The 21,865-nt window shown below is 42.0% G+C and overlaps 1 protein-coding gene across 13 annotated transcripts in view; it reads left to right on the forward strand.

Annotated features, from left to right (window-relative positions):
- MAP2K5 (mitogen-activated protein kinase kinase 5) overlaps window positions 1-21,865 on the forward strand; it is a 250,757-nt gene that overhangs the window by 139,705 nt on the left and 89,187 nt on the right. For all 13 annotated transcript variants that reach the window (XM_053928531.2, XM_053928532.2, XM_053928533.2 and 10 more), the window contains exons 14-16: window positions 5,495-5,568; window positions 6,536-6,586; window positions 15,844-15,915. In XM_053928531.2, the coding sequence (XP_053784506.1) occupies window positions 5,495-5,568; window positions 6,536-6,586; window positions 15,844-15,915 (197 nt within the window). The remainder of the gene's footprint in view (window positions 1-5,494; window positions 5,569-6,535; window positions 6,587-15,843; window positions 15,916-21,865) is intronic.

Consider the following 21,865-nt stretch of genomic DNA (forward strand, 5'->3'; position numbering starts at 1 on the left):
AACCAGTGGGAGTTGGAGTGGCAAAAGAAACTGCCGGTCTCTCAGGAAAGGTCATTTATAGAGCCCACATAGTCCTAAAATGAACACAAACCCACCCACTCTGGGAACCACCACTGGGGCAGGAACTAGAGGGGCACCAGTTGCATATAGGAAGGGTGTGAAGTGACTAGAAATGGAATGAGTGCTGAGCAGTCCTCAGTGGCATTGTCCCCTCTCTGACCCCTGCCCCACATACAGAGCCACAAAGTGCTAAAGCAGGTCATCCCACCCTGGCAAATACCTAAGGCTCCACTCCATACAACTTACTAGGTGTGCTAAGACAGGGCATTGAAGCAGCTCTACCTAATACACAGAAACAAACACAGGGAGGCTGCCAAATCAAGGAGACAAAGAATTATGACCCAAGTGAAAGAACAGAACAAAACGCCAGAAAAAGAAGTAAGCAGAAAGGACATGCCAACCTATCAAATTCAGAGTTCAAAACACTGGTGATAAGGATGCTCAGAGAACTCACTGACTATGGCAAAAGCATAAAGGAAAAAATGTAGGCTACACTAAGTGAAATAAAGAAAAATCCACAGGGACCAACCATGAAGAGAAGGAAACCAGGGTTCAAATCAATGATTTGGAACATGAGGAAGAAATAATCAACTAGAACAGAAAGAAGAAACAAGATTTAAAAAAAAAAAAAAAGAATAAGAAGACTCCGGGAAATCTCCAAAATTGCCAACATCCAAATTATAGGGATGCCAAAAGGAGAAGAGGAAGAGCAAGAAATGGCAAACTTATTTGAAAAAAATAATAAAAGAATACTTCCCTACTTTGGTGAAAGAAATAGATGTACAAGTCCAAGAAGCACAGAGTCCCAAACAAGATGGGCAAAAAGAGGGCCACACCAACAACATCATAATTAAAATGCCAAAGGTTACAGATAAGGAGAGAATCTTAAAAGCAGCAAGAGGGAAGCAGAGAGTTACCTACAAAGGAGTTCCCATAAGACTGTCAGCTGATTTCTCAAAAGAAACCTTGCAGGCAAGAAGGGACTGTCAAGAAGTATTCAGTGTGATGAAAAGCAAGGACCTACAACCTAGATTACTGTACCCAGCAAAGCTGTCATTTAGAATGGAAGGGCAGATAAAGTGCTTCCCAGACAAGGTAAAGCTAAAGCAGTTCATCATCACCAAGCCCTTATTATATGAAATGTTAAAGGGACTTATTTAAGAAAATGAAGATCAAAACTATGAACATCAAAATGACAACAAACTCACAAGTATCAACAACTGAATCTGAAAAACAAAATCAAGCAAACAACTAGAACAGAAACAGAATCATAGAAATGGAGATCATATGGAGGGTTATCAGTGGGGAGGGAGTAGGGGGAGGATGGGGGAAAAATTGGTAGGTACATAATAGACAAGGGGAGGGTAAGAATAGTATAGGAAATGGAGAAGTCAAAGAACTTATATGTATGACCCATGGACATGAACTAAAGGTGGGGAGGGTGGATTGCTGGAGGGAAGTGGGATACTGGATGGAAGGGGCCAAAGGGGGGAAAATTGGGACAACTGTAATAGCATAATCAATAAAATATACTTTAAAAAGAAATTATTCATTAATGGTGAAATGTATTTATTCTGAAGTATATGTCATTAAGTATGGAAAAGATGCAGCTCCTTCTCAGGCCAAATTCATGCTTCTCTGGATGAACATGTTTGCCCTTCTGCTTAATAGAGGTATCGTTCATTCACCATTTGCTCAACAAATATTCTTTCTTGTCTGCACCAGGCACCATTCGATATATAGTAGAGAACAAAACAGATCGAGTCTCTGCATTTATGGAGCTTCCTTCTCTCAAAAGGGGAGGACTGTGAGGGAAAAGATTTATTTATGCAGATATGGTGTGTTGATGGTGCTAAATGTTAAAAACAACATTGAAACAGGACAGAGGGAAAGAGGTATCTGGGGTAGAGAGGTTCTGCTGTTCATGCTGGGTGTCTGGGGAAGCCTTCTCTTAAAAAGGTAACATTTGAGCAGAAACCTAAAAGGAATGAAGGAGCATTCCAATCTTTATTCCGTGTGTGTGTGTGTATGGAAGTGGAGTATTCCAGGGATATGGAACCTCAAAGCAGGAGCATGCCTGGCAGGGAAAGGAGTAGGGAAGAAGAGAGCCAAAGGTAGTGGAGGGCCAGCTCAGGAAAGGCCTTCGACATTATCATAAGGACTTTGCATTTTGCATTGAGTTGCAAAGCCCTTGGAGGTTTTAGGGAGAGAAGTGGTATGATCTGATTGGCTTTAATAGGATCACTAGCTGCTGTGTTCAACACCAATAATAGCAGAGCAAACGTAGAAATAGGGAGACGGGTTCAGCAGCCTTGTTGAGGCATGAGTGTGTAGGCCTATCAAAAATGCTTCCTCATAATCATTACACTGGTTTTATAGTTCTACTTACTGGGTTTTGGAAATTATTTTTATTCAGCTGGTACTTTACTCAAATACAGCTTAAATTTGCTACAGTAGCAATAGAAATAATTTTCTAAATATAATGAAATATACCACTGTTATAGCTTAGTTGATTACCAATGGAAAATAACGATACCGTACAATCATAAAGTGTTTGAAAGTTTAAACAGCAATTTTTATTCATTATTTCATCTAGTCCTCATAGTTTTTTTAAAGATCGCCGCAATGGCTGTTACCTCCCTACAGAGGTGGAAACTGAAACAGCACATGCCAAGTTTGCGGCAGGGCACCCAAATAACTAAAGCCCAGCTCTCTCCTGCTTATCTGAATCCACTGGATTTGTTTAAAGTGGTCAGTTCCATTCAAATGATGTCTCAAGATGTTGGTGGGAAGTGGGATGCTTAATATAGCAAATTTAGTATATTGGAAAAAACATCAGCTAGTGAGCAAGATACTATGCTTGGAAGGGATGCAGTCAAAGATGTATAAAGCATGTTCCTACCCCGTGAACTTACTACTTGGGATGATTACACTTGTAACAGTAAATATGATAAGTGACTGCTAGTTTTAAAAAAAAGTCATATACTCAGTTTCAGACAAATGGTACAAACAGTAAAATAGTAAATGCTTTACAGTTCAAAGGAAGTAGTGATTTTAACAGCCGGGGTAGTTAGGGCAATAGAGGGGCAGGGCACCCGAGTTGAAGTTGAGCAGGATTCCCTTAGAAAAGATTGAAGAAGAGTTTCTAAACAGGGGGTGGGGGTGGGGGTCAGGGGACAGGAAAGCATGTAGAATGAATAAAGGCTTCGCAATGGAGCTTTTTGAGTTGCTTGGGGATTGTTTTTATGAGGCAGTGATTAGTTTGGTCAGAAAACAATGGTTGGTTTGAGGATAACTGGATGACTACCACTTTTCATACATAAAATATTCCTGAAAACTAGGCTAAGAGGTGAATGTATATATGTCATACAGGTGAGTTAAACAAGATGTCAGAGGGCTGAAAAATCCAGTTAAGTTCTTATTTACCCTTTCTATACAATTTAGCAACTTTATGGCTTCATTCTGTCTGTCTCTATTGATCCACTTAAGTCAAATATGTGTCTGATTAAAGCTAAAGATTTGTTAATTTTAGCATAACTTGTGATTTCCAGGCAGCTCCTCCCAGGAGTTTAAAATATTCATTAACTGTGTCCATCTGACGGGGTGGCTTAAGAGTGGTTTAAGGGTGTCAATATATCAAAGAGCAGATTGTCAGAAAGAAAAGTATTCAGCGTTGAGGGTCTATAATGAGAATTAGGTTTGGAAAAAAAGACCAGGCTATGAAGAGGCTAACATTTCTTTCAGTTCTGCAAATGAGTGTCTGCGGTGGCTGTCTATGATTTATATGTATTGTGCAAAATACTGGGGCACATGTGAAAGCACAGCCCTATTAAGTAGTTCACATATTGGTGGGGGCAGGGGGAGTGTCAGAGAATATTTAGTTTCCTCCTCTAGGAGAGAAGTGATGTAGTGAAAGTGCTGTATTTAATATGTTGGTGGTGTGAGATTTAGACTGAAGTTGAGGGAACTGAAGGCAGAAAAATTGTTGGCAAAAGAGTTTGCACATGCTTGCGTTTAGAGACCACCCCCCACCCCGCAAAAGGAAGTATACAGTGTGTGTTATCTGAAGGGCATGCTCCAGAAGCATGTTCTATGTCTACCCCCGATCACCGAAACAGAACCATCCACATGAAGTCACACTGTTTGTTCATGTGTTCCATCGTTTATTTTCCCCCCTACTCAACAACTATTTATTACCTGTGTGCCGGGCACTCTTCTAGAGCCTGGGGACGTAGTAGTCAATAAAAAAGTAAGCTCTGCCTTCGTGGAGTTTACATTCTACTGTCTGTCAGGCAACACTAAATAGCTAATGTATGAGACAGTACCTAGCATATTGACTGTCACATAGTAGGTAGGGTGCAGTAGTTGTTAATTACAGAGTTTGAACTTGAAGTTTGAGTTAAGTACCTACTCTTGACAGGCTAGTTTGTTGGGACCCTCTTGCAGAATAGAGGGGAGGAGGAGATTAACTCATTTGCAGATTTTTTTTAAGTGTTACCATTAAAAAGTACACGTCCCTTGTTCAGTTTTGGGGTAACTAAGATTATATGCTATATTAAATATAACAAGTGTGTTCCTGACCACTTTTGCAATTGAAGATGAAACGGTGAAGCAGGTGCTGTTCTGTGCCATCAAAAGCAGTGTGCTCTGGTCCTGCTTGCATGGTTTTTGTAGGCTCCCTGAATTCCTGAAAAGGCTCATTGTTGTCACTGGCGATGCTTCACAGAAACCCTTTGTGTCATTATTTAGCAACTGACTGCCTTGGCAAAGGCTATGTCAATTCTTTTGTTAACTCTAACAGCAGTCCAGAATGAGGTAAGGGAGGAAAAGGGTAAATGAAACAAAGACCGATAGGTGCATGCACACATATACACATCTTTTAGATCAATTTTTGAGTGTCATCTGAAGAAGCATTTGTCACATAAAACCAGGAAAAAGCAATACTGCATTTATTTTTTCATTGTTTTGTTCAGCTATGACCTGTTACCAGCAACATACAAATGCCTTTTTTCCTTGTTGGCTTCCCTTTGGCCTTGCTGTTTATTAAATGGGACTAATAGTTTCACACCAAGAGCAAAATAAGGCCTTTTGTGCAAATTCTTTGTAAGATCACATTTTCTTTTCTACCCACTTTTCCTAAGAAGCAGGGGATAGGATGATGGGTGTATTTACTGTTGTTGGAAGCCAAGATTTTTGACTTTCATTTGAAATAAACCCTTGCTTCTATAGAAACCCAAAATAGTTGGAAGTGGAGTTAGGAGCTTGCATTTACTTGCCTCCAGACAAAATGCTCAGCATTAAATCTGTTACTAGAACTCCAAGTTGAACACATGATGTCATTTCTGCAGTATAGCATGGTGTGCGTGTGCTTAGTTTTACAACAAGCACTGTAGATACGGAATTAGTTATGTGGACTTCTCTCATCCCTTTTTAGATGTGAAGCCCTCCAATATGCTAGTAAACACGAGAGGACAGGTCAAGCTGTGCGATTTTGGAGTTAGCACTCAGGTAGGTCTCTTTTTCCTCCCCATCTGCTCTCCTCTCCGCAACACCCACTTGTCATTTTCAGTCGACTCTCTGGATTGAAAAATCACCTAGCTGCCAGACAAACAGAACTCTGCGTCTTCTCCTCGGCTGGGAGTGTGTTATTCATTTTTAATCTCCGAGCGAGTTTCCTTCATCAGGATATGATTGTTCATTGTTTAATGACAGTAAAAACTGCTGATATTGTAATTACTACTTACGAATAGCAAACTTCATTGATATGCAGCTTTGATATGAAAGCGTTTTGGCCAGACAAAAGGGAGGGCAGAGTGGGAGCTGTGCCTGGGGAGCCCAACTGGCCCACAATAAAAATTAATATTGGGAGCAACAATGGTGGAGGGCCATTACAATGTGCAGCACAAATTTTAATTAATTTCCATTTTGGGCCTCCCCCGAGAACCCCGGTGATAGTGACCCATGAGCGTGCTGTGATGTTGATTTGAATTGCAGCCACCTTTACTCCCAGCCAAACACGGAAACCAAAGCGAAGGTCATCGTTGTATTATGAGTTGTCAAAGTCTGTTATCCCTCCAGCGTATTTAGTGTTCGTTCCGTTCTAGTAATGCACGGGGCTGCCTTCACATCGTGAGCCATTTGACTAAAACATGAGTGTGTTCAAATTCTACTTCAAATTGACTTTTTATATACCAGGCGGGTTTGGGGTACTAAAGCGATAAGCATCCTGCTTAAGTGGATTGTTTAAGGTTATCTGCTGTAAACCGTAATTCTGTGCTTGTGTAAATTGGAAATCACATTCAAAAGAAAAGAGAGATTTAGCCATTTTTAATGCCTTTGCAGATAAATTTGTTCCCCTTTACATAATTTTTAGTTGATTTGTAGAAATGATGATTGTAGGTTAAATGAGGAATAATTGCCCATTTTATTTCCACATTATCTTTATATTCTTCTAACAGACTGTTTTGTCTCGTAGCTGGTGAATTCTATAGCCAAGACGTATGTTGGAACAAATGCTTATATGGCAGTAAGTAAACTTATGCAAAAATAACATTTAAAACCAACATCTTTATGTACGTGGAAATGTATAATTCTTGAATTAATTCCACAGCCTTAGCCTAACAGATCATAAATTACAAAGTCAATTCAGTCATGGCTCGATTTTTAAGCCTTTCTAAAAGACATTAGGATTTGTATAGGAGCTACAAACTTACCCGACTTTGTCGACTTAACTGGTTGGCTCAAGTGTGAAATCGCTGAGTTTTGAAGTTTAATCCAACAGAAAAATTGCACCTTATAGCATATTGGCTACTTTGCCACATTGCTTATTTAATTAATCCTCAAGTATACCAAATTGTCAGTCAATAAGATTGGTTGTTTTTTCCAGGAACGCAAACATGCTTTGTCACCAGATCAACATTAAATTATTGATGGGACCAACTCTTACTTATGGATCTCTGACTGTAATGGTTTAGCAAGCAGTTCTCGTTAGGACTTTCACATCTATATTCTATTTATTTGTTGAGTTCATGACTACTATAGGATAACTTACTTAGTTCCACTGAAATAAATCTACCAAGAATAAAAAGTAGAAGCGTGGAACTGTCTTCAAGGACCAGTGTGGACTTGGCTTTGACCTTATTCATACCTTTCAAGAAAGGAAGTTATTTGTGTCCATAAAAATGTTTTTGTTTATTGATTTCCACAGTCACATCAGGAGTTGGGGTTCAGGGGAGAGACAAGCAGGAAGTTTATCTAGTATCATTTTTGGAGCAAAGTTTTAACATCTTAAGGTGTTCTTTTTTTTAATTAAGGGTTTTATATTTATTCAGATAGCCCATTTCATTTCCAGTAGTGTTTTCTTATATATCAAAAAGTTAAATCGTGTTAGTATGGGTGGAACCCAGGATTCTGTTCTCAGCAATCTTTGTTCGTATATTATCTTGATAAAAAATCTTAATATTGATCGAACCCTGGATCCTATTCTCAAAACAGTACTGATCATTTTTTTTAAATTGAGATACCAGAATAGTTAATTTTTGTCCTCTATTATTTTTTTAAAAAACATATTCTTTATCATTTTTCTAGATAATATGAAAAAATAGATACTAACCTCTAAAGTCATCCTATGTGTTTTTATAAAACTTAATCACCCTCCTGGCTCTACCAGGTTAGCTGAAATTGGTGAGCCACCTTTACAATGAACAAAACCCTGCCAAATGCCACAGTTTTGGTCTTTGAAAGAATTTGGAACTCTGTGATTTAAAAAAAAAAAAAAAACTATAAATGAAATAACTTCTCAAATACCCATCGTGTTCTTAGTAGTTTTAAATTGCTCTAATAATTAAATTGCATTACATTTGAATGTACAAATTCAGATCACAATTGTCTTTCCCAGGTGTACATTAAAGAAATTACTTTTTCATTTTTGTTTATGGATGAATGTGATGCATCCATCTGTTAATTGAAATGTGAGGATTAAAATTATGAAACGCTAGCTCAGATTGGCAAAGCTAAAATTGCTTTGCTTTGCTTCTTGGGTGAGTGAATTCTAGTCATCAGCTTTTTAGCGCGAGCTAAAGAAAGCTTAGGATACCTAGGAGGCGAAGGGTAAGAGCCTGATAGTGAGCTTCGCTCAATTCAGCAGGTTACTGCAGGCCACATACTTTCCTAACTGATGCGAGATCAGAGGTTGAGAATGGGGGAAAGTAGAAATAATATTTATTCTTCTGTTACGGGTATGTATCCCTACCTTTTGTCTGCTGGCAGTCTCATGAGGGAGAAGGGCTGGGCTTTTTTTTTTTTTAAACCACAGTTGGTTCCCATTTTTGCTGGTCTACTTTGTAACTTTGAGTTATACATGACAGTTTCTTCCAGGTGTCCGTGAACTACCTATAGTTCTCAAGCCAAATTCAGCTTACTGCTCGCTTTTGTAAAGAAAGTTTTAACACAGTACTGCCCTTGCTGGATAGCTCAGTTGGTTAAGAGTGTCATCCCGATATGCCAAGATTGCGGGTTCAGTCCCCCATCAGGGCACATACAAGAATCAACCAGTGAATGCACAAAGAAGAACAGCAAATCGATGTTTCTCTCCCTTTCTCTCTCTCTCAAAACCAATCGAAAAAACCACACGGTACTGTATAAACAAACACAAATGAGGACACGTAGAACCAGGGAAATCTGAATAGATGCTGTAATTGCACCGGCATCAGTTTCCTGGTTGTGATATTGTATTATAGTACTACCATTAGGGGGAACTGGGTGAAGCATACACAGAATCTTCCTACACATTACATATATCTGCATATATGTAACATTTTAATATATATTTTAATATATATATATATTTTTTACTTGTGAATCAATAAGTATTTCAAAATAAAAAGTTAAATTAAAAAACAACAGCTTTATTGGAACACGGTCATACCCACTTGTTTGCAGATTGCCTGTGGCAGCCTTAGCCCTCCAGTGGCACAGTGGAAGAGTTGTGACAGTGGCAGCGAAGGCCACATGGCCCACAAAGCGACAAATATTTAGTATCTGGTCCTTTACAGAAAGCGTGTGCGAGCCTCTGACCTGTGCCAGTGAGGGCTGTGTCTGACACTGAGCACCCTCAGCCAGCCAGCATTGAGTAAGCACCTTCTCTGCTGTTAGGCGCAGTGGGGCCACTCTGCAACCCACATAAGCCATGGGCAAAGTAGGAACTTGGTATCGTATGTGGCCGTATTATGTGTGACGTGAGGAAGATTTAAGTTGTGCCAGAAACACATGAGAGAGTAAGAGGAGTACAAGGTATGAACTTAATGCTTCAAGCTGTGTGTGAAAATGGCACTTGCAGGAGAGAGATCACTGTGGAAAGATGAGCAGCGACTCAGAAGTAGGAGGTTATGTGTCATGGGTAGGGGGAATAGGTGGGTAGAGGACAAATAATGAATTGTGGAAATTATAATTAGAGGTCATCTGATGTAATGCCTTCGATCTACATCCATTGCCCTCACTTTATAATTTATACGTACTTCTATACAGTGATGATAATAGCAAAATAATAGCAACAATTTACACTATGTGCCAGTTGCTCTTACATATATTAACTTTTTAAATCCTCACAACAGCCCTATGAGGTAGGTAATACTCTCATTTTACAGATGAAGAAGTAGAAGGATAGAGAAGTTAGTGACTTACCCATCAGACTGCAGAGACTAAACCCTTCACTGCTGTGCCTCTCACTGTGCATCTAAGTAACCTGTGTTGCCCCAAATCTAAAGCATGATCTTCGCGGGGCAAGATTTATGTGGCCCAGTCTCTGTACCGCGTCCCTCATACAGTGCTGAATGAATGAATTCCTAAATGCTGCATTTCACACGACTCTTTCACTAATTATAAGCAAACCAGTTTTTTCATGTTAAGTATCTTACTTTCATTATAGGGTAGAGAAGACCCCAAATTACTCAGCTACAGATAGTTAGGGTGCTCAAATATTGAAAAGGAAATAAACCAATTCCCAGTCAGGGCACATGCCTGGGTTGCAGGCCAGGTCCCTGGTGAGGGGCCCCCAAGAGGCAAACACACATTGATGTTTCTCTCCCCTTCTTTCTTCCTCCCTTGCCCTCTCTCTAAAAATAAATAAAATCTTAAAAAAAAAAAGGAAAGAAACCAAAAGAATAGTCCTGCATGTGCAGATGACTTCATTCTCCTATAACCGGAAGTATAAGATACAAGAAAATGGTAACTACTAAAATGACAAGGAGGCTCTTCTAAGGTCCTGAAGCATTAAAAAATCATCATAACAACAACTCATGGGCACATGAGCAGTGACCACGTAGGAGACTTGGAAAGTCATTGACTGGCGAGGGGACTGAGACCCCGAGGGTGAAGGGGCGCGTTCAGGGACACGGCACCCTTCAGAGGCGGCTGGCTGGCGTCTACAGACTTTTCAGTTCAAAGAAAAGTTTCCAACTCCACTTTGAAAAGACTTTATTCAGAAGGATTACAAAAGAGATCCAGAAGGCTTTGGGGGCTTTTATTAAATTAAACCATTTCTCATAAATTCTAATTACTAAAAAGGTTACTCTATTTTAAAGATAGAAGTCCCTGAAACTGTAACCCGCTCTTCAGTCACTGTGATTTGCTTATTGTAATTTTTAAATCACATATAAAAGCTTGACAATTTTATGAATAACTGAAGATTTGAAAAAAAAAAAAATGTTACCCAGGTATGTGTTTCTTGGGATCAGACAGTCAATCTAAATGACTTTTTTAATCTCCTGAACAATTTTTCCCACCCAGCCTTTTTCTGTCCTTGGAAATTATCTTTACCCGAATAAGCCCTCCTGTGCCCCTTACATAACCCAGCTCCACTGGCCGTGCACGTGCGGTGGTGGCAATGGCAGCGGCGATTGTTGGAGGCGGCTCACATTTACCGAGCTTCCCCCGTGACATGTGCTGAATCCAGCACATCACATGGACATTTAATCTTCACACGAGCCCGTGAGGAATACATGTTACTATGACTGTTGTTTTGCAGGTGAGGAAACCAGGGCTGGGGTCACCTGAACCAGCCCAGGGTCTGGGTTGGTGAGTACTGAGAGTCAAGATTTCATTAGGACACCAGCTTCTAGTCTCCTGTATTAGAGTTTAGGTTATTTGGACCAGCTCTTCTACTGAAAATGCTAGTTAAAATAATTCTTAAATGATGTCAAAGCTAAAAAGATGATGGAAACTCTCAGGACAACTTTCAGACGGAATCCTGCAACAGAGGAGAAAGCAGAATATTGGAGCACCAAAGCTACTTATTCCTGAGGGCGTTTTCCTGTACCACAGCTGTGCCCTAACACGGAGGGTCCTTCCCATATGGAAGCCTGAAGGACTTGCCCTCCGTGTGAGAGCAAATCAGAGCTGAAGCTGCCTCTCCTCTCGCAGTTCCCGTGAATGGAAAAGAAGGCTTCTTGGACATAGAAAAGGAGGCTAAAAGGGGAGAGGGGGAGAGCTGTAGCCATAGACTAACTCTGGCACGGATCTGCACCCTGGGGATTTGTTTACGTGACCTGAGTTGGAAAAGGAGCTTGCGTCATGCTTAGAACTTGGTTTGAGGAGGGCATACCCATCTTAGGCCTCAGACAACCTCTCCTCAATGTTTTTTTTCAAGAGCAAACTCTAGCAATTAGTCAAAGAAAACCAGGCACACTAGGGAACAAGGCAAAATGAAAAAGAACCAGCAGGAGCAGCAGACAGCAAAAACAGCTGCACACACACTTCGACCACAAATTAAGAGTGATGTAGTAGAACCACTAGATTAAAACTTAACACTCAGTATTTGGTAGCACGCTGGACATAGCAGAAGAGCGAACTGGTGAACTGAGAGACAGATTGTGTTACAGCAGTCTGACTTCAGAACCCTCGTTCAACCAGTGTGCCCTGCTGCCCACACGGGGATCTTTTCAGCCTAAAAAAACCCCCATAGCTTGGTAACATGTTTTGATTTCATACTAACCTAAGGTATTTGTGTGTACTCCCATAGTTTTCTGAGTAGCTTAACGAAACAAATTCCTGTATCAGAAGAGATAAGGGGTGTGCCTTGGTATCTTCCTGCTTTGGGCAAGTGAACCCCAGGGCACTGTGCTGTAAACAGGGACAGTTGTGGAATGAGTTAACTGAGTGTGGGTCAGGGGTAAATGCCAGGTCACAGGGGGTAGCTGAAAGGAGTGAGTGGCATGCCCGCTCGGAGCCACTGCCCTTTAAGACCCTCTGTGAACTCTGCTTTTTATCTCATCATCACTCCTTACTGTTACTGGGAAGGACAGATCAGGGTTTGGTCACCTGGACACCTGCCCTTCAGTGCAGAGGCCCTTCAGATGAGAGTTGTGTTTTCCCTATTATTTAGCTTTCCGTGTCAGGAAGTGACCAGCTTTAGCTTGCTAACTGCAAAGGGTCCATCACAGGTCTTCTACCAGTAGTGCCGTACCTGAGGGTTGGGTTTGTTTTGCTTTAAAGGGGAGAGACAGACCAAGCCGCCTTGGCTTCAAGTGTGAGGACAGCTTTGAATTTTCCAGCCTCAGGCCACCAAGTCCTGGCTTCATAAATCTAGAACGTACTGGAGCCTAACTTGTGGCTGTCAGATTCAGGGGCCTGAGCGCATTGCCGGTCCCTACCCTCTGTGTGAATTCTTTAGGGTGGACCTGGGGAGCTGGTTTTGCTGAGCACGTGTCCTCGAGTACCGCATCACAACAGTAATCTTGTTTTGTTAGCTTCTCCTAAGAGTAATGTCTCCGCTGAGAGGTTGTCAGAATCGTGTCCTTAAGGAGCTAGTTCTCTTATTTGCCACCTGATATCTGTGACCATTATCACGTTTTTCTTTTTTAATTTAATTTTTCTGTGCTTTATTTTCAGCTAACAGATTGCACTTGTTTGGTAGTTCAGTGAGCAAATCTTATGAATGTGTTTAATATTACTGTTGGTCCTGCCAAAGTATTTTGTGTGCGGGTTCCACTTTTATTTGTTTTGCCTGTACTCTGCCTGAAGCACTATATACTGAAAACCGTCAGCTAGTGGAATGAAGGAAAGAAAGGCAAGGAAGAAGAGACTGGGAGAAAGGCCACATTTGGTTGTTTCTTTAAGAATTCTCGAGGAGTTTAGGACTTTCATGTTTGCCAGAAGTTCTTGATGGGCATGAATGGCAATATGAGGGGAGCTACATTAGCAGGGAACATCCAGTAGTAATTAGTTCATACGTAAAACCGAATGTGCAGTAAGCATGTAATGCACGCCTTCAGTCGGCACACATTGGTCGTGCACCAGCCAGGTGCCAGGCATGATGCCAGCTGTGACATGAATCAGACACTCTCCTTGCCTCGTAGGAGAAACAGACTAGCAAATGGATGGTTACAACACAGTGCGGTAAATTAACATTAAAGTTACAAACAACTTTTTAATGAAGTACGGCGGCAGGAATTTGTAATGCTCCCTGAGGAGTAGAGGAACTTTTCACCAAAGAAAGGTGGCCCCTGACTAGGGCCCATAAGAGAAACATTCACTAAACAGAAGAGAGGAAGGTAGGTCATTGCCTCTGCAGGGAGCATGAAAATATTTAGTGACTGGAGCTGAGTGTACCAAAGAATCACCCAGAGAAATTATTTTTGAAATGAAGATCCCCAGAGCCGCCCCAGAGACTCTGATTCTGGAAGTTCATTTGTAATAAGCACCTCAGGCAGTTCTGTGATGGCTAGTCCGAAGTCTGCATTTTGAGAAATACCGACCAGATCCATACTAGCGTGTGGCTTTTCTGACTCCTGGTTCTGGGGCAGTTTGCCACGCTGGAAAGAACCCTGATACTGCGATCAGACACACCCGGGTGTGTTCCTGAACAACACAATTTATGGCACCCCATAGCTGTAGACTCTGACAAGTCAGTTAATTCACTAAGCTGCAGTTTTTATATCTATAAAATAAGAGCGATATAAGTAACTTTGCAAGATTTTTCCGAAGTATGGAGTATGCAAAGTATCTAGCTCAGTGTTGGGCACATGTTGTACTAGGTGGCAATTGAGAGATAACTATTGCTGTCCTTATATACAGCCTATAAATTAAACCTCTGTGCCCCATTTTTCTCGTCTGTTAAATGGAGATGATAATAGCACCAATCTTTGTATTTATGAATTTGAAGTAAGACATACATGAAAAGCACTTAAAATGATGCCTAGCAAATGGAAATTCTTCAATAAATGCACAATGATATTCTTGATGAAGATGATGGTGTTCCTCCTATAACTAGCTGCCCAGTTCCATATGAATACATCCTAGAATCTATTGAACTAGCAAGAATTGGATAAATGAGAAATGATGGGTGTGGGGGATTAGAACACAAAGGAAAAAGTGGTAGGGGATTGGAATGACCATGTCTATTAGCAGCTGGGAGAAATGGTCACATGATCTATGGCCCTTGGGAAGAATCATTCTTGATAGGAAAGGGGTTTTACAAATTAAAGAAATAAATAAAGGAAGGGAAATAAGACAATCCATCTTCTTCCTCAGGGCAGGGTTTTATGCAGTTTTATAGAAAGTGGTCCCAGGAGAAGGCAGGAGTACATCAAGGTAGCCTGGTAGGTGGGAATGGGGGGGCAGTTACAAAGTTTTGGGTCCCTGCTAAGCCAGCTCCCCAAGATGCAGGACTGTGCCAACTCACCTGAGAGCATCTGGCCCTCATCTTGCACACCCCCGGCGTAGCTGCTGCTGGTGAACGGTGGACGCCCACTTCCTCCTTCTCCAGTGGAGCAGGCTGACCCCGACCCTGTTACTCTTAAAGGACTTGCATGAGATGTCCTGAAGGATGATGACTGCGGTGGCTGCCAGAAACTCCTGGGACAGTACAAAGAATATAATGCTGTCCTGAGGGGTCCAAGAGATGTGGGTTATGATCCCAGCCCTGCCCCGCTGAGCTCTGTAACCGTAAGCAGCCATTCCACCTCCGTGAGACTTACTCATTTGTTCCTGTGGTCATTCAAAAGACTGCTGTGAAGTACCCTACTGAACGCCCAGTCCTGGCGGGCCAGGGACAACGGGCAGGCGGCGCCCACCTCAGTAGGAAGTCATTCTGTTGAAGTCGAGACTGCATGTACCGATTTTCTAGACCAGGTATTTGCTACACACCTTGAACGGAGGACCTCCATTCCCAAACAGACCTTTCAAACTGTTCATTCATATCAACAGACACCCTGATACATGGAATAAAGTGTTAAACAGGTGAATCTGGGCAAAGGAAATCTGAGTGATCTTTGTACTCACCTTAATCTTTCAACTTTCCTAAAATCTGAAAGTATTTCCAAATAAAAAGATTTTAAAATTTTAAAATGAAAGAATTTCTAGGGATCCACACCCATCTCTCAAAATGCAAATAAGTGATAGCATATAATGTTGTGTAATCTGTCACTCCACACCCCAGACCTCCTACCTGTGGAGCGAGAGGACCTGGATTCCATCTGGGCTCATCCCCAGCCTAGGACTTCGCCTCACTGTCTTCACTAATCTGAATCTGCATCTTCTTCACCTGTAAAATAAAGATAAGGTTTTCCTCAAAGGGACTTTGTGAGGATTCAGTGAGATCATAATTACTTATAATCTATATAATTTCTATATATTATCTACATAATACACATGTCATATAAAATTACTTTGTTCTTCATAATGTGCTATGCAGATGTGGCTGCCGCGCCATAGCTGAGTCCATGCCCGTGCGTGCGATTCCTGGAGGAGCTTACACCAACTCACAAGCTCCCTTCTGTTTCCTTACAGCCTGAAAGAATTTCCGGGGAGCAGTATGGAATCCATTCTGATGTGTGGAGCTTAGGAATCTCTTTCATGGAGGTAGGTATTTTGTAAGTACATGTTTCTGTGTATATCTGTAGCAATACAAGGGAGGACCCCCAAAATGGAATTATCGTCTGGAAGGTGGGCCCCTTCCAGGTGAGTGTTCTAGGAACCTGTCTGTATCAATGTACCAGCTGGCATTGTGAAATTGTGCTTTCAGCTTCAGCGAAGTGTTTTTGAAGATTCTTTTAGGGCATTTGCCCATTTCCTGATGGGTAATTTACAAGTGCACCTGCCCACACCATGCTGAGTGTTCAGCAGTTTTTGACCAAAAATGGCATGACCCCTATGCCCCATCCTCCCTATTCACCCAGTCTCGCCTCTAGCTACTTTTTTTGTTTCCCTGGATGAAAAAATTAAAATCTCCAGTTACATATACATGTGTGTCCACAGAGTTTAAAGTTGTAACTTTGATATCCTTGCAAGGCTTGTGAACCAACTATTCTAAAGTGCTGTTTCTCGCAGATCACGTGTATAAAAGTTAACCTGGAGTGCTTCTTAAAAAGACAGCTTCCCAGGCTCCATCCAAGACCAATTAAGTTCATGTCTCTTAAGAATCTGCATTGTTAACATGTTCCACAAATCTGGAGACACTGTGTTCTTAAAGGGAGAGTTCAGAAAAATTCTGTGATGCTCGCCTGGCTGGAATGCATATATAACTTCCGAAGGTGATTACTTTAAAGACCACAGCCATACTCATTTGGATGTATAAGTTCTATATGGTTGTTTAGAAAGAAAAAAGCCACCTTGTTCCAACATAGTCATATCATATGTGGAGGGATGGGGTATGATCTGATCTGGGGGAAGGTAATGGGTATGTATTTAACACAACTTAATGTCTTCACTCTTTATAGCCGTATTTAGAATGGGCTTTCTCTCAGTGTGCTACCTGTAGCCCCACTAGAATTCCGTGGAGGTTTCTAAACCATGGCCCTTGACCTATAAGGAAATGCATATAGTTTATATTAGGAGAACATGTGGACCAGCGTGGATTACAGTAGGACAGAGTCGCATACTCATAAATGCTTCCAGAACTGCTTCTCACATACATTGACTCGGGTAAAGGAAGTCTTTAAAAAGTAGAAAGGACTGCTTAAATAATAAGATCGTGGATAGGGTTGCATTCACACTTTCATCACCTTCCTTCAGTCAAGTACTTTTCCTGTGATTTTCGTAACGCACGAATGCAGCTGAATTTGTGAGGAAATATCTTCAGATTCAGTTCACCGGCACTATAGGAAAGGAAGCAAAAATGAAGTAGTCAATGTTTGTTAAACCATATTCTTCTACTTCTTCATAAGAGGTCATCTAAGAGAAAATTTGATGTGTGTGCATCAGCTTATTGGTGAGCCGTAATAGTGGACAGGTGCTCAAAACTGAGTCTCCCAACAGAATACTGAAGGGATTGTTCCATTAGCCTGTTCTGGGGGAAACTAGTGCTTTTAATATGTGGGGCTCAGGCCTTGCTGTTACGTAACTTCCCTTTGCACGTGTTAAATCATTGTCACTGAATGTAGTTAATGACCAGACAGAGTGCGGCACATCTGTGACGCTGCGTGGGTAGAGATAAGAATCCTGAATTAGGAGTGGAAGACCTGGACCGCAGTTCCAGCTTTACCGCTGGTTTTGGAGGGGCCTGTGCGAGCCTCACCTTGGGCCTCAGCTTCTTTATCTGTAAAGTAATGATCTCTAAGCCCCTTTCCAGACTAATGTTCTTTGACTCCGGGCAGTCCGCTATCATCTCTCTTTAGCCTGCTGCGACAACTCTAGAGCTGTGTGACTAGACAGTGGTAGGCCCTGGCAAGGCATGACTGCAGAGGTGTAGCAATACTGTGAGAGAGCATAACTAATGGATTTAAGGTCTAGAGCACGTATAACTATTCACCATTCACTCCGTCCACAGCTACCTTTCGTGTATTGAGGTTCTGCAGTGCCTGCTGATAGGCAGTGCAGATAGAGTAGTAAACGGACACTCCAGACTTGACTCTCATGGAGCCGCATGTGGTGAGGGGTGGGGTGTGAAGTGAAAGACAAAACATTTGCTGTTCCACCGACCCATGAAATCACTGGTTGATTCTTGTATGTGCCCAGAAAGGGATCAAACCCACAACCTTTGCCTATGGGGACAATGCCCTAACCCACTGAGCTCTCCGGTCAGGGCCTGTTTATCCTCACTTTTAAAAACAAGATTCCCTTCCTATGATTTCACTCTGAAGAATATAAACTTTCATTCATTCAATAATTATTATTTTAGCAATTATCATGTGCTAGGCCTTGGGGAGTGGCACGTGCAAAGCTGACAAAAGCCTGCCTGTGACAGAGAAGACAGACACCTAACACCCAGAACAGTGTGACGAGGCTTCAGGAAGATGTGTGTGGAGGGCCCTGAGCCATGGACGGGTGGGTGAAACAGTTCTCAAAGGAGTTGACCATTGAGTTGGGTCGGTCTTGAGGGGAGGTTGCCATTGGGAGAAAGAAGGAAAAGGTGGAGGAGGCCCTCCCCATCCCCAGCACTCTCTAAGGTGGCTCTCTGTAAACCCTTCAGGAGAGATCGCTCGTCAAAGTATGCAAGGTCTCAGGCCATTTTACTGCCTATTTGTGTGGAGGCCTTCCTCCAAATGTTTTAACTCAATCAGTTTATTCCTCAAAGGTGCTAGGTGTAAAGAAAAAATAGGATAAAACTATAGGAAACTAAGCAAAGGAGTTTTCCTAAAATTACACAAGAATCAAATAGAGGCAAAATGGGAACTAGAATTTTCTACCTCCACCTAGCAACCCCCAACCCCCACCCCAGCAGTTTCATAAGCTCTTGACCCACCCCTGAGGTTTGGTGATGCAGAAATCAGAAGGTTGCCTTCATTGTTTTAAACTCCTAACATAACAAGGCTCACCCCTGCTTGCCTGCTTCATACTGCCTCTTCCCTTGTTAATGTGCTGTCACTGTCCCCATGGGGAGTCATAACAAGGCCTCTCGCCACACTCTTTCATAAAAGATGATGCTACACGCCACTAAAATGTGCCATTTAAAAAGTCACAGACAGGTACATTTGTGCCTTAAGCAAAGAACCTTTAATATCAGGCTGTCTTTTATCTAGGGACAGAACTGCCCCATCTCCTCAGTTCAGCATCCCTCTGTTCATGAGATAAAGTGGGTCTCTTCCAGAATCTTGTCAGCTGTGTGTAATATTTGGAATTGGCAGAAGTAATATGAAAATGGAGATTACCCTTTAGAAGGGAAAAAATGAGATTATTCAGCTTGACTGGAGCAGGGAAGAATTTGGCCCCTTTCTATGTTTTTGGCTGATGGTTTTCAACTCAGATCTTTGAATGTGTTGCAGTTCTCCTTGTGTGGATTAGTTATGGAGTCATACATGTGGTTTGGTGGGCTCACACTGTAATGGGGAAAAGAACCCAACTGGACCTGAACCTTTCCCTTGAACCTTCGTGACAGGAATTCGTATGGAAATGCAGAAGAAAAAAGAAGTAAGACCCACTAACAAGGGTACAAAATTCCTGAAGTAGGCAAACAGGGAGGATTAATCCTGCCCCCGGATTTTTGACTCTTCTAGAAAGCTCGTAATGGTTCAGTTGACTCGGTCTATTCACCCTGCTGGTTGCTACTCAAGACTTCAGAGCTAAACTTTAAAATGAAAATGAGTTTGGTACACACTATGGGCTTTGTTTTACCAAGTTTGATGATTTAATTTAATTCTTCAAGGTGGACAATACCTAAAAGATTTTAAGGCACAATTTCTTAATTTCGTGGGCAGCTCAGCATTTCTCTTTTATCCCACAGTGTCTTGCGGCGGGAGTCCCACTGTTGTGCTTCAGTAATTAGTCGCCCCGTGGACATTTTTGTGTCATTTGAGTCACAACAGATCTGTAGGTGGGAGGTAAACAGCCACAGTTGTAAAAGCTAGATTTTTAGTTGGCCTTTCCTTGAGTCAAAACATAAGTGAACAGTACACCCTTCCCTAGCCTTGCATTTGCAGTACCCAGGACGATGCATATACATTTAAAAAGGCACCAGGCGAGTCCTGTAATGTTCTTAGTACACTCTACAAGTTCATGTTCTGGCGTATTGTTCTGTCTGGTGGGCAGTTAAAACCCCTGTTAAGATCGGCGACAGGTAACCTCCTGCCAGGCGCTTCCGCAAGGGTCCCACGGAAGGTCTTCAGCACATGCGTTTTGCTCTTTTCACTCGGGTCCTTGCTCTTTCCGCCTTTGTTTGCCTTCTCTCTCTGTCAGTCTCTCGAGTCCAGGACGTAGAATGATCCGGCTCCATGTGTTTGGTTAATTGGAGTGCCATCTAGTCCTCCGAGACCCCCCTTCGGCACGATCCCTGTTTTACTGAAGCGGTTCGAATGGTGTGTTAAATGAGGAAAGCAAGGCCCATGGCTTAGAAAAATATCGCTAGGTAGGTGAAGAGCACACTCAGAGGACCAGAAAAGGTCGTCGTCGTCAACGTAACGCCATCTTCTGAAGATTTCTGTGGGTTCTGTTATTTTGACGGGGAGAGTTTTTCTTGTGAATTTTAGAATTACCTTTACCAAATTAAAAATAAATCCACGGAATAACTACTGTGCCATTCACTGTACATGGAATATCCTTAAGATTTAAATACCCATAGTTCATGAGTCCAACCCTGGTCTCTCCAGCTGAAAATACCTTCTCCTGACCTTGCCCCACATCTTTGCTGCGGCACGTGGATTTTCCATTTTGTGTGGCAATTATGTCGTAGCTCCTTATGATGAGGGTTCACGTGCCTTCCTCTAACTCCCCTGCACTCTCTAGCGCAGTTCCACTGCCCTCGTGGGTACTTACTCAAAAAAATCTTTTTGGCTCAGTTTTTTTCCATACTTTTATAATGGTTTTAAAGCAGTTTCTGAAAGTAAAGATCAGAGTTTAATATTTGATTGGAGCCATTAACATAAGCGCTCATAAATGTTTGCTAAGTATATCACAAATGTTTTGCATTTGAAGAAGGGTTTTCTGTTTGCCAAAGGAGCAGACCTGGATTCATCTGTCACCTCTGCCAGTACGAAACTACAGGTCCTAGGATAAGTCATTTGAACTCCTGAGCCTGTGGCCTGTCTTTAAGTGGAATCTTACTTCAGAGCTTCTAGACAATGGTCACAATGAGAAAATTGAGCCATTATCCCCCCTCTTGAAAAGGGATTACCTTTGGAAATGTTTCTGTTTGGTTCAAAAGGACTACTAATTTGGTGAAAGCATGGAATGCATGTTTTAGCTTCCATTCTCACCTAAAACTCCAATAAAAATAACCATGAAGGAATTTTTTAAGGCTTAGTATCATAAAGGCAGAGCAAAAGGGAAGGGAGACAAAAGCAACCAAATTTTGGATGTGGGGAAGCAGACGAACCCCAGTAAACAAGTTAGCAGAGGCGAGAGTGCTGAAATACCAAGCAGCAGTAAAGAAAGTAGGAAGCTCTGGTTTTCGGCAGAACTCCCCGGAGTCTCAGGAATGGTGGGTCCAGATATCTGGACCTAAGAGTGCATGTGGGACCAAAGAGTAGACAATTGTTCTAAAGTCGGCCGGAGAAACAGTTACTCTGTTTGACCCACAGACTCTCTCCCTAACTCAGCACAGCAGACAGTTGCCTCTCCCCAACTCTAACACAAGACTGGGCAGAGGGGTTTTCCTTGAAAAGAATAAAGTGAGTGACACCAGCCCTGACTGGTGTGATTCAGTGGGTTGGGTGTCGTCCCGCAAAGCAAAGGTTGCCAGTTGATTTCCCACTGGGGCACATGCCTGGGTTGCGGGTTTGATCCCTGGTTGGGGTGTATGAGGTACAAGAGGCAACCAAATGATGTTTCTCTCTCACATCGATGTTTTCTCTACCTGCCCTTTCTCCCTCCCTTCCCCCTCACTAAGAAAAATAAATAAAATCTTTTTTTAAAAAAGTGCTACTTGGCACTGTGTAGA

Source organism: Desmodus rotundus, chromosome 7 (genome assembly GCF_022682495.2).
Source record: "Desmodus rotundus isolate HL8 chromosome 7, HLdesRot8A.1, whole genome shotgun sequence".
Lineage (NCBI taxonomy): Eukaryota > Metazoa > Chordata > Mammalia > Chiroptera > Phyllostomidae > Desmodus > Desmodus rotundus.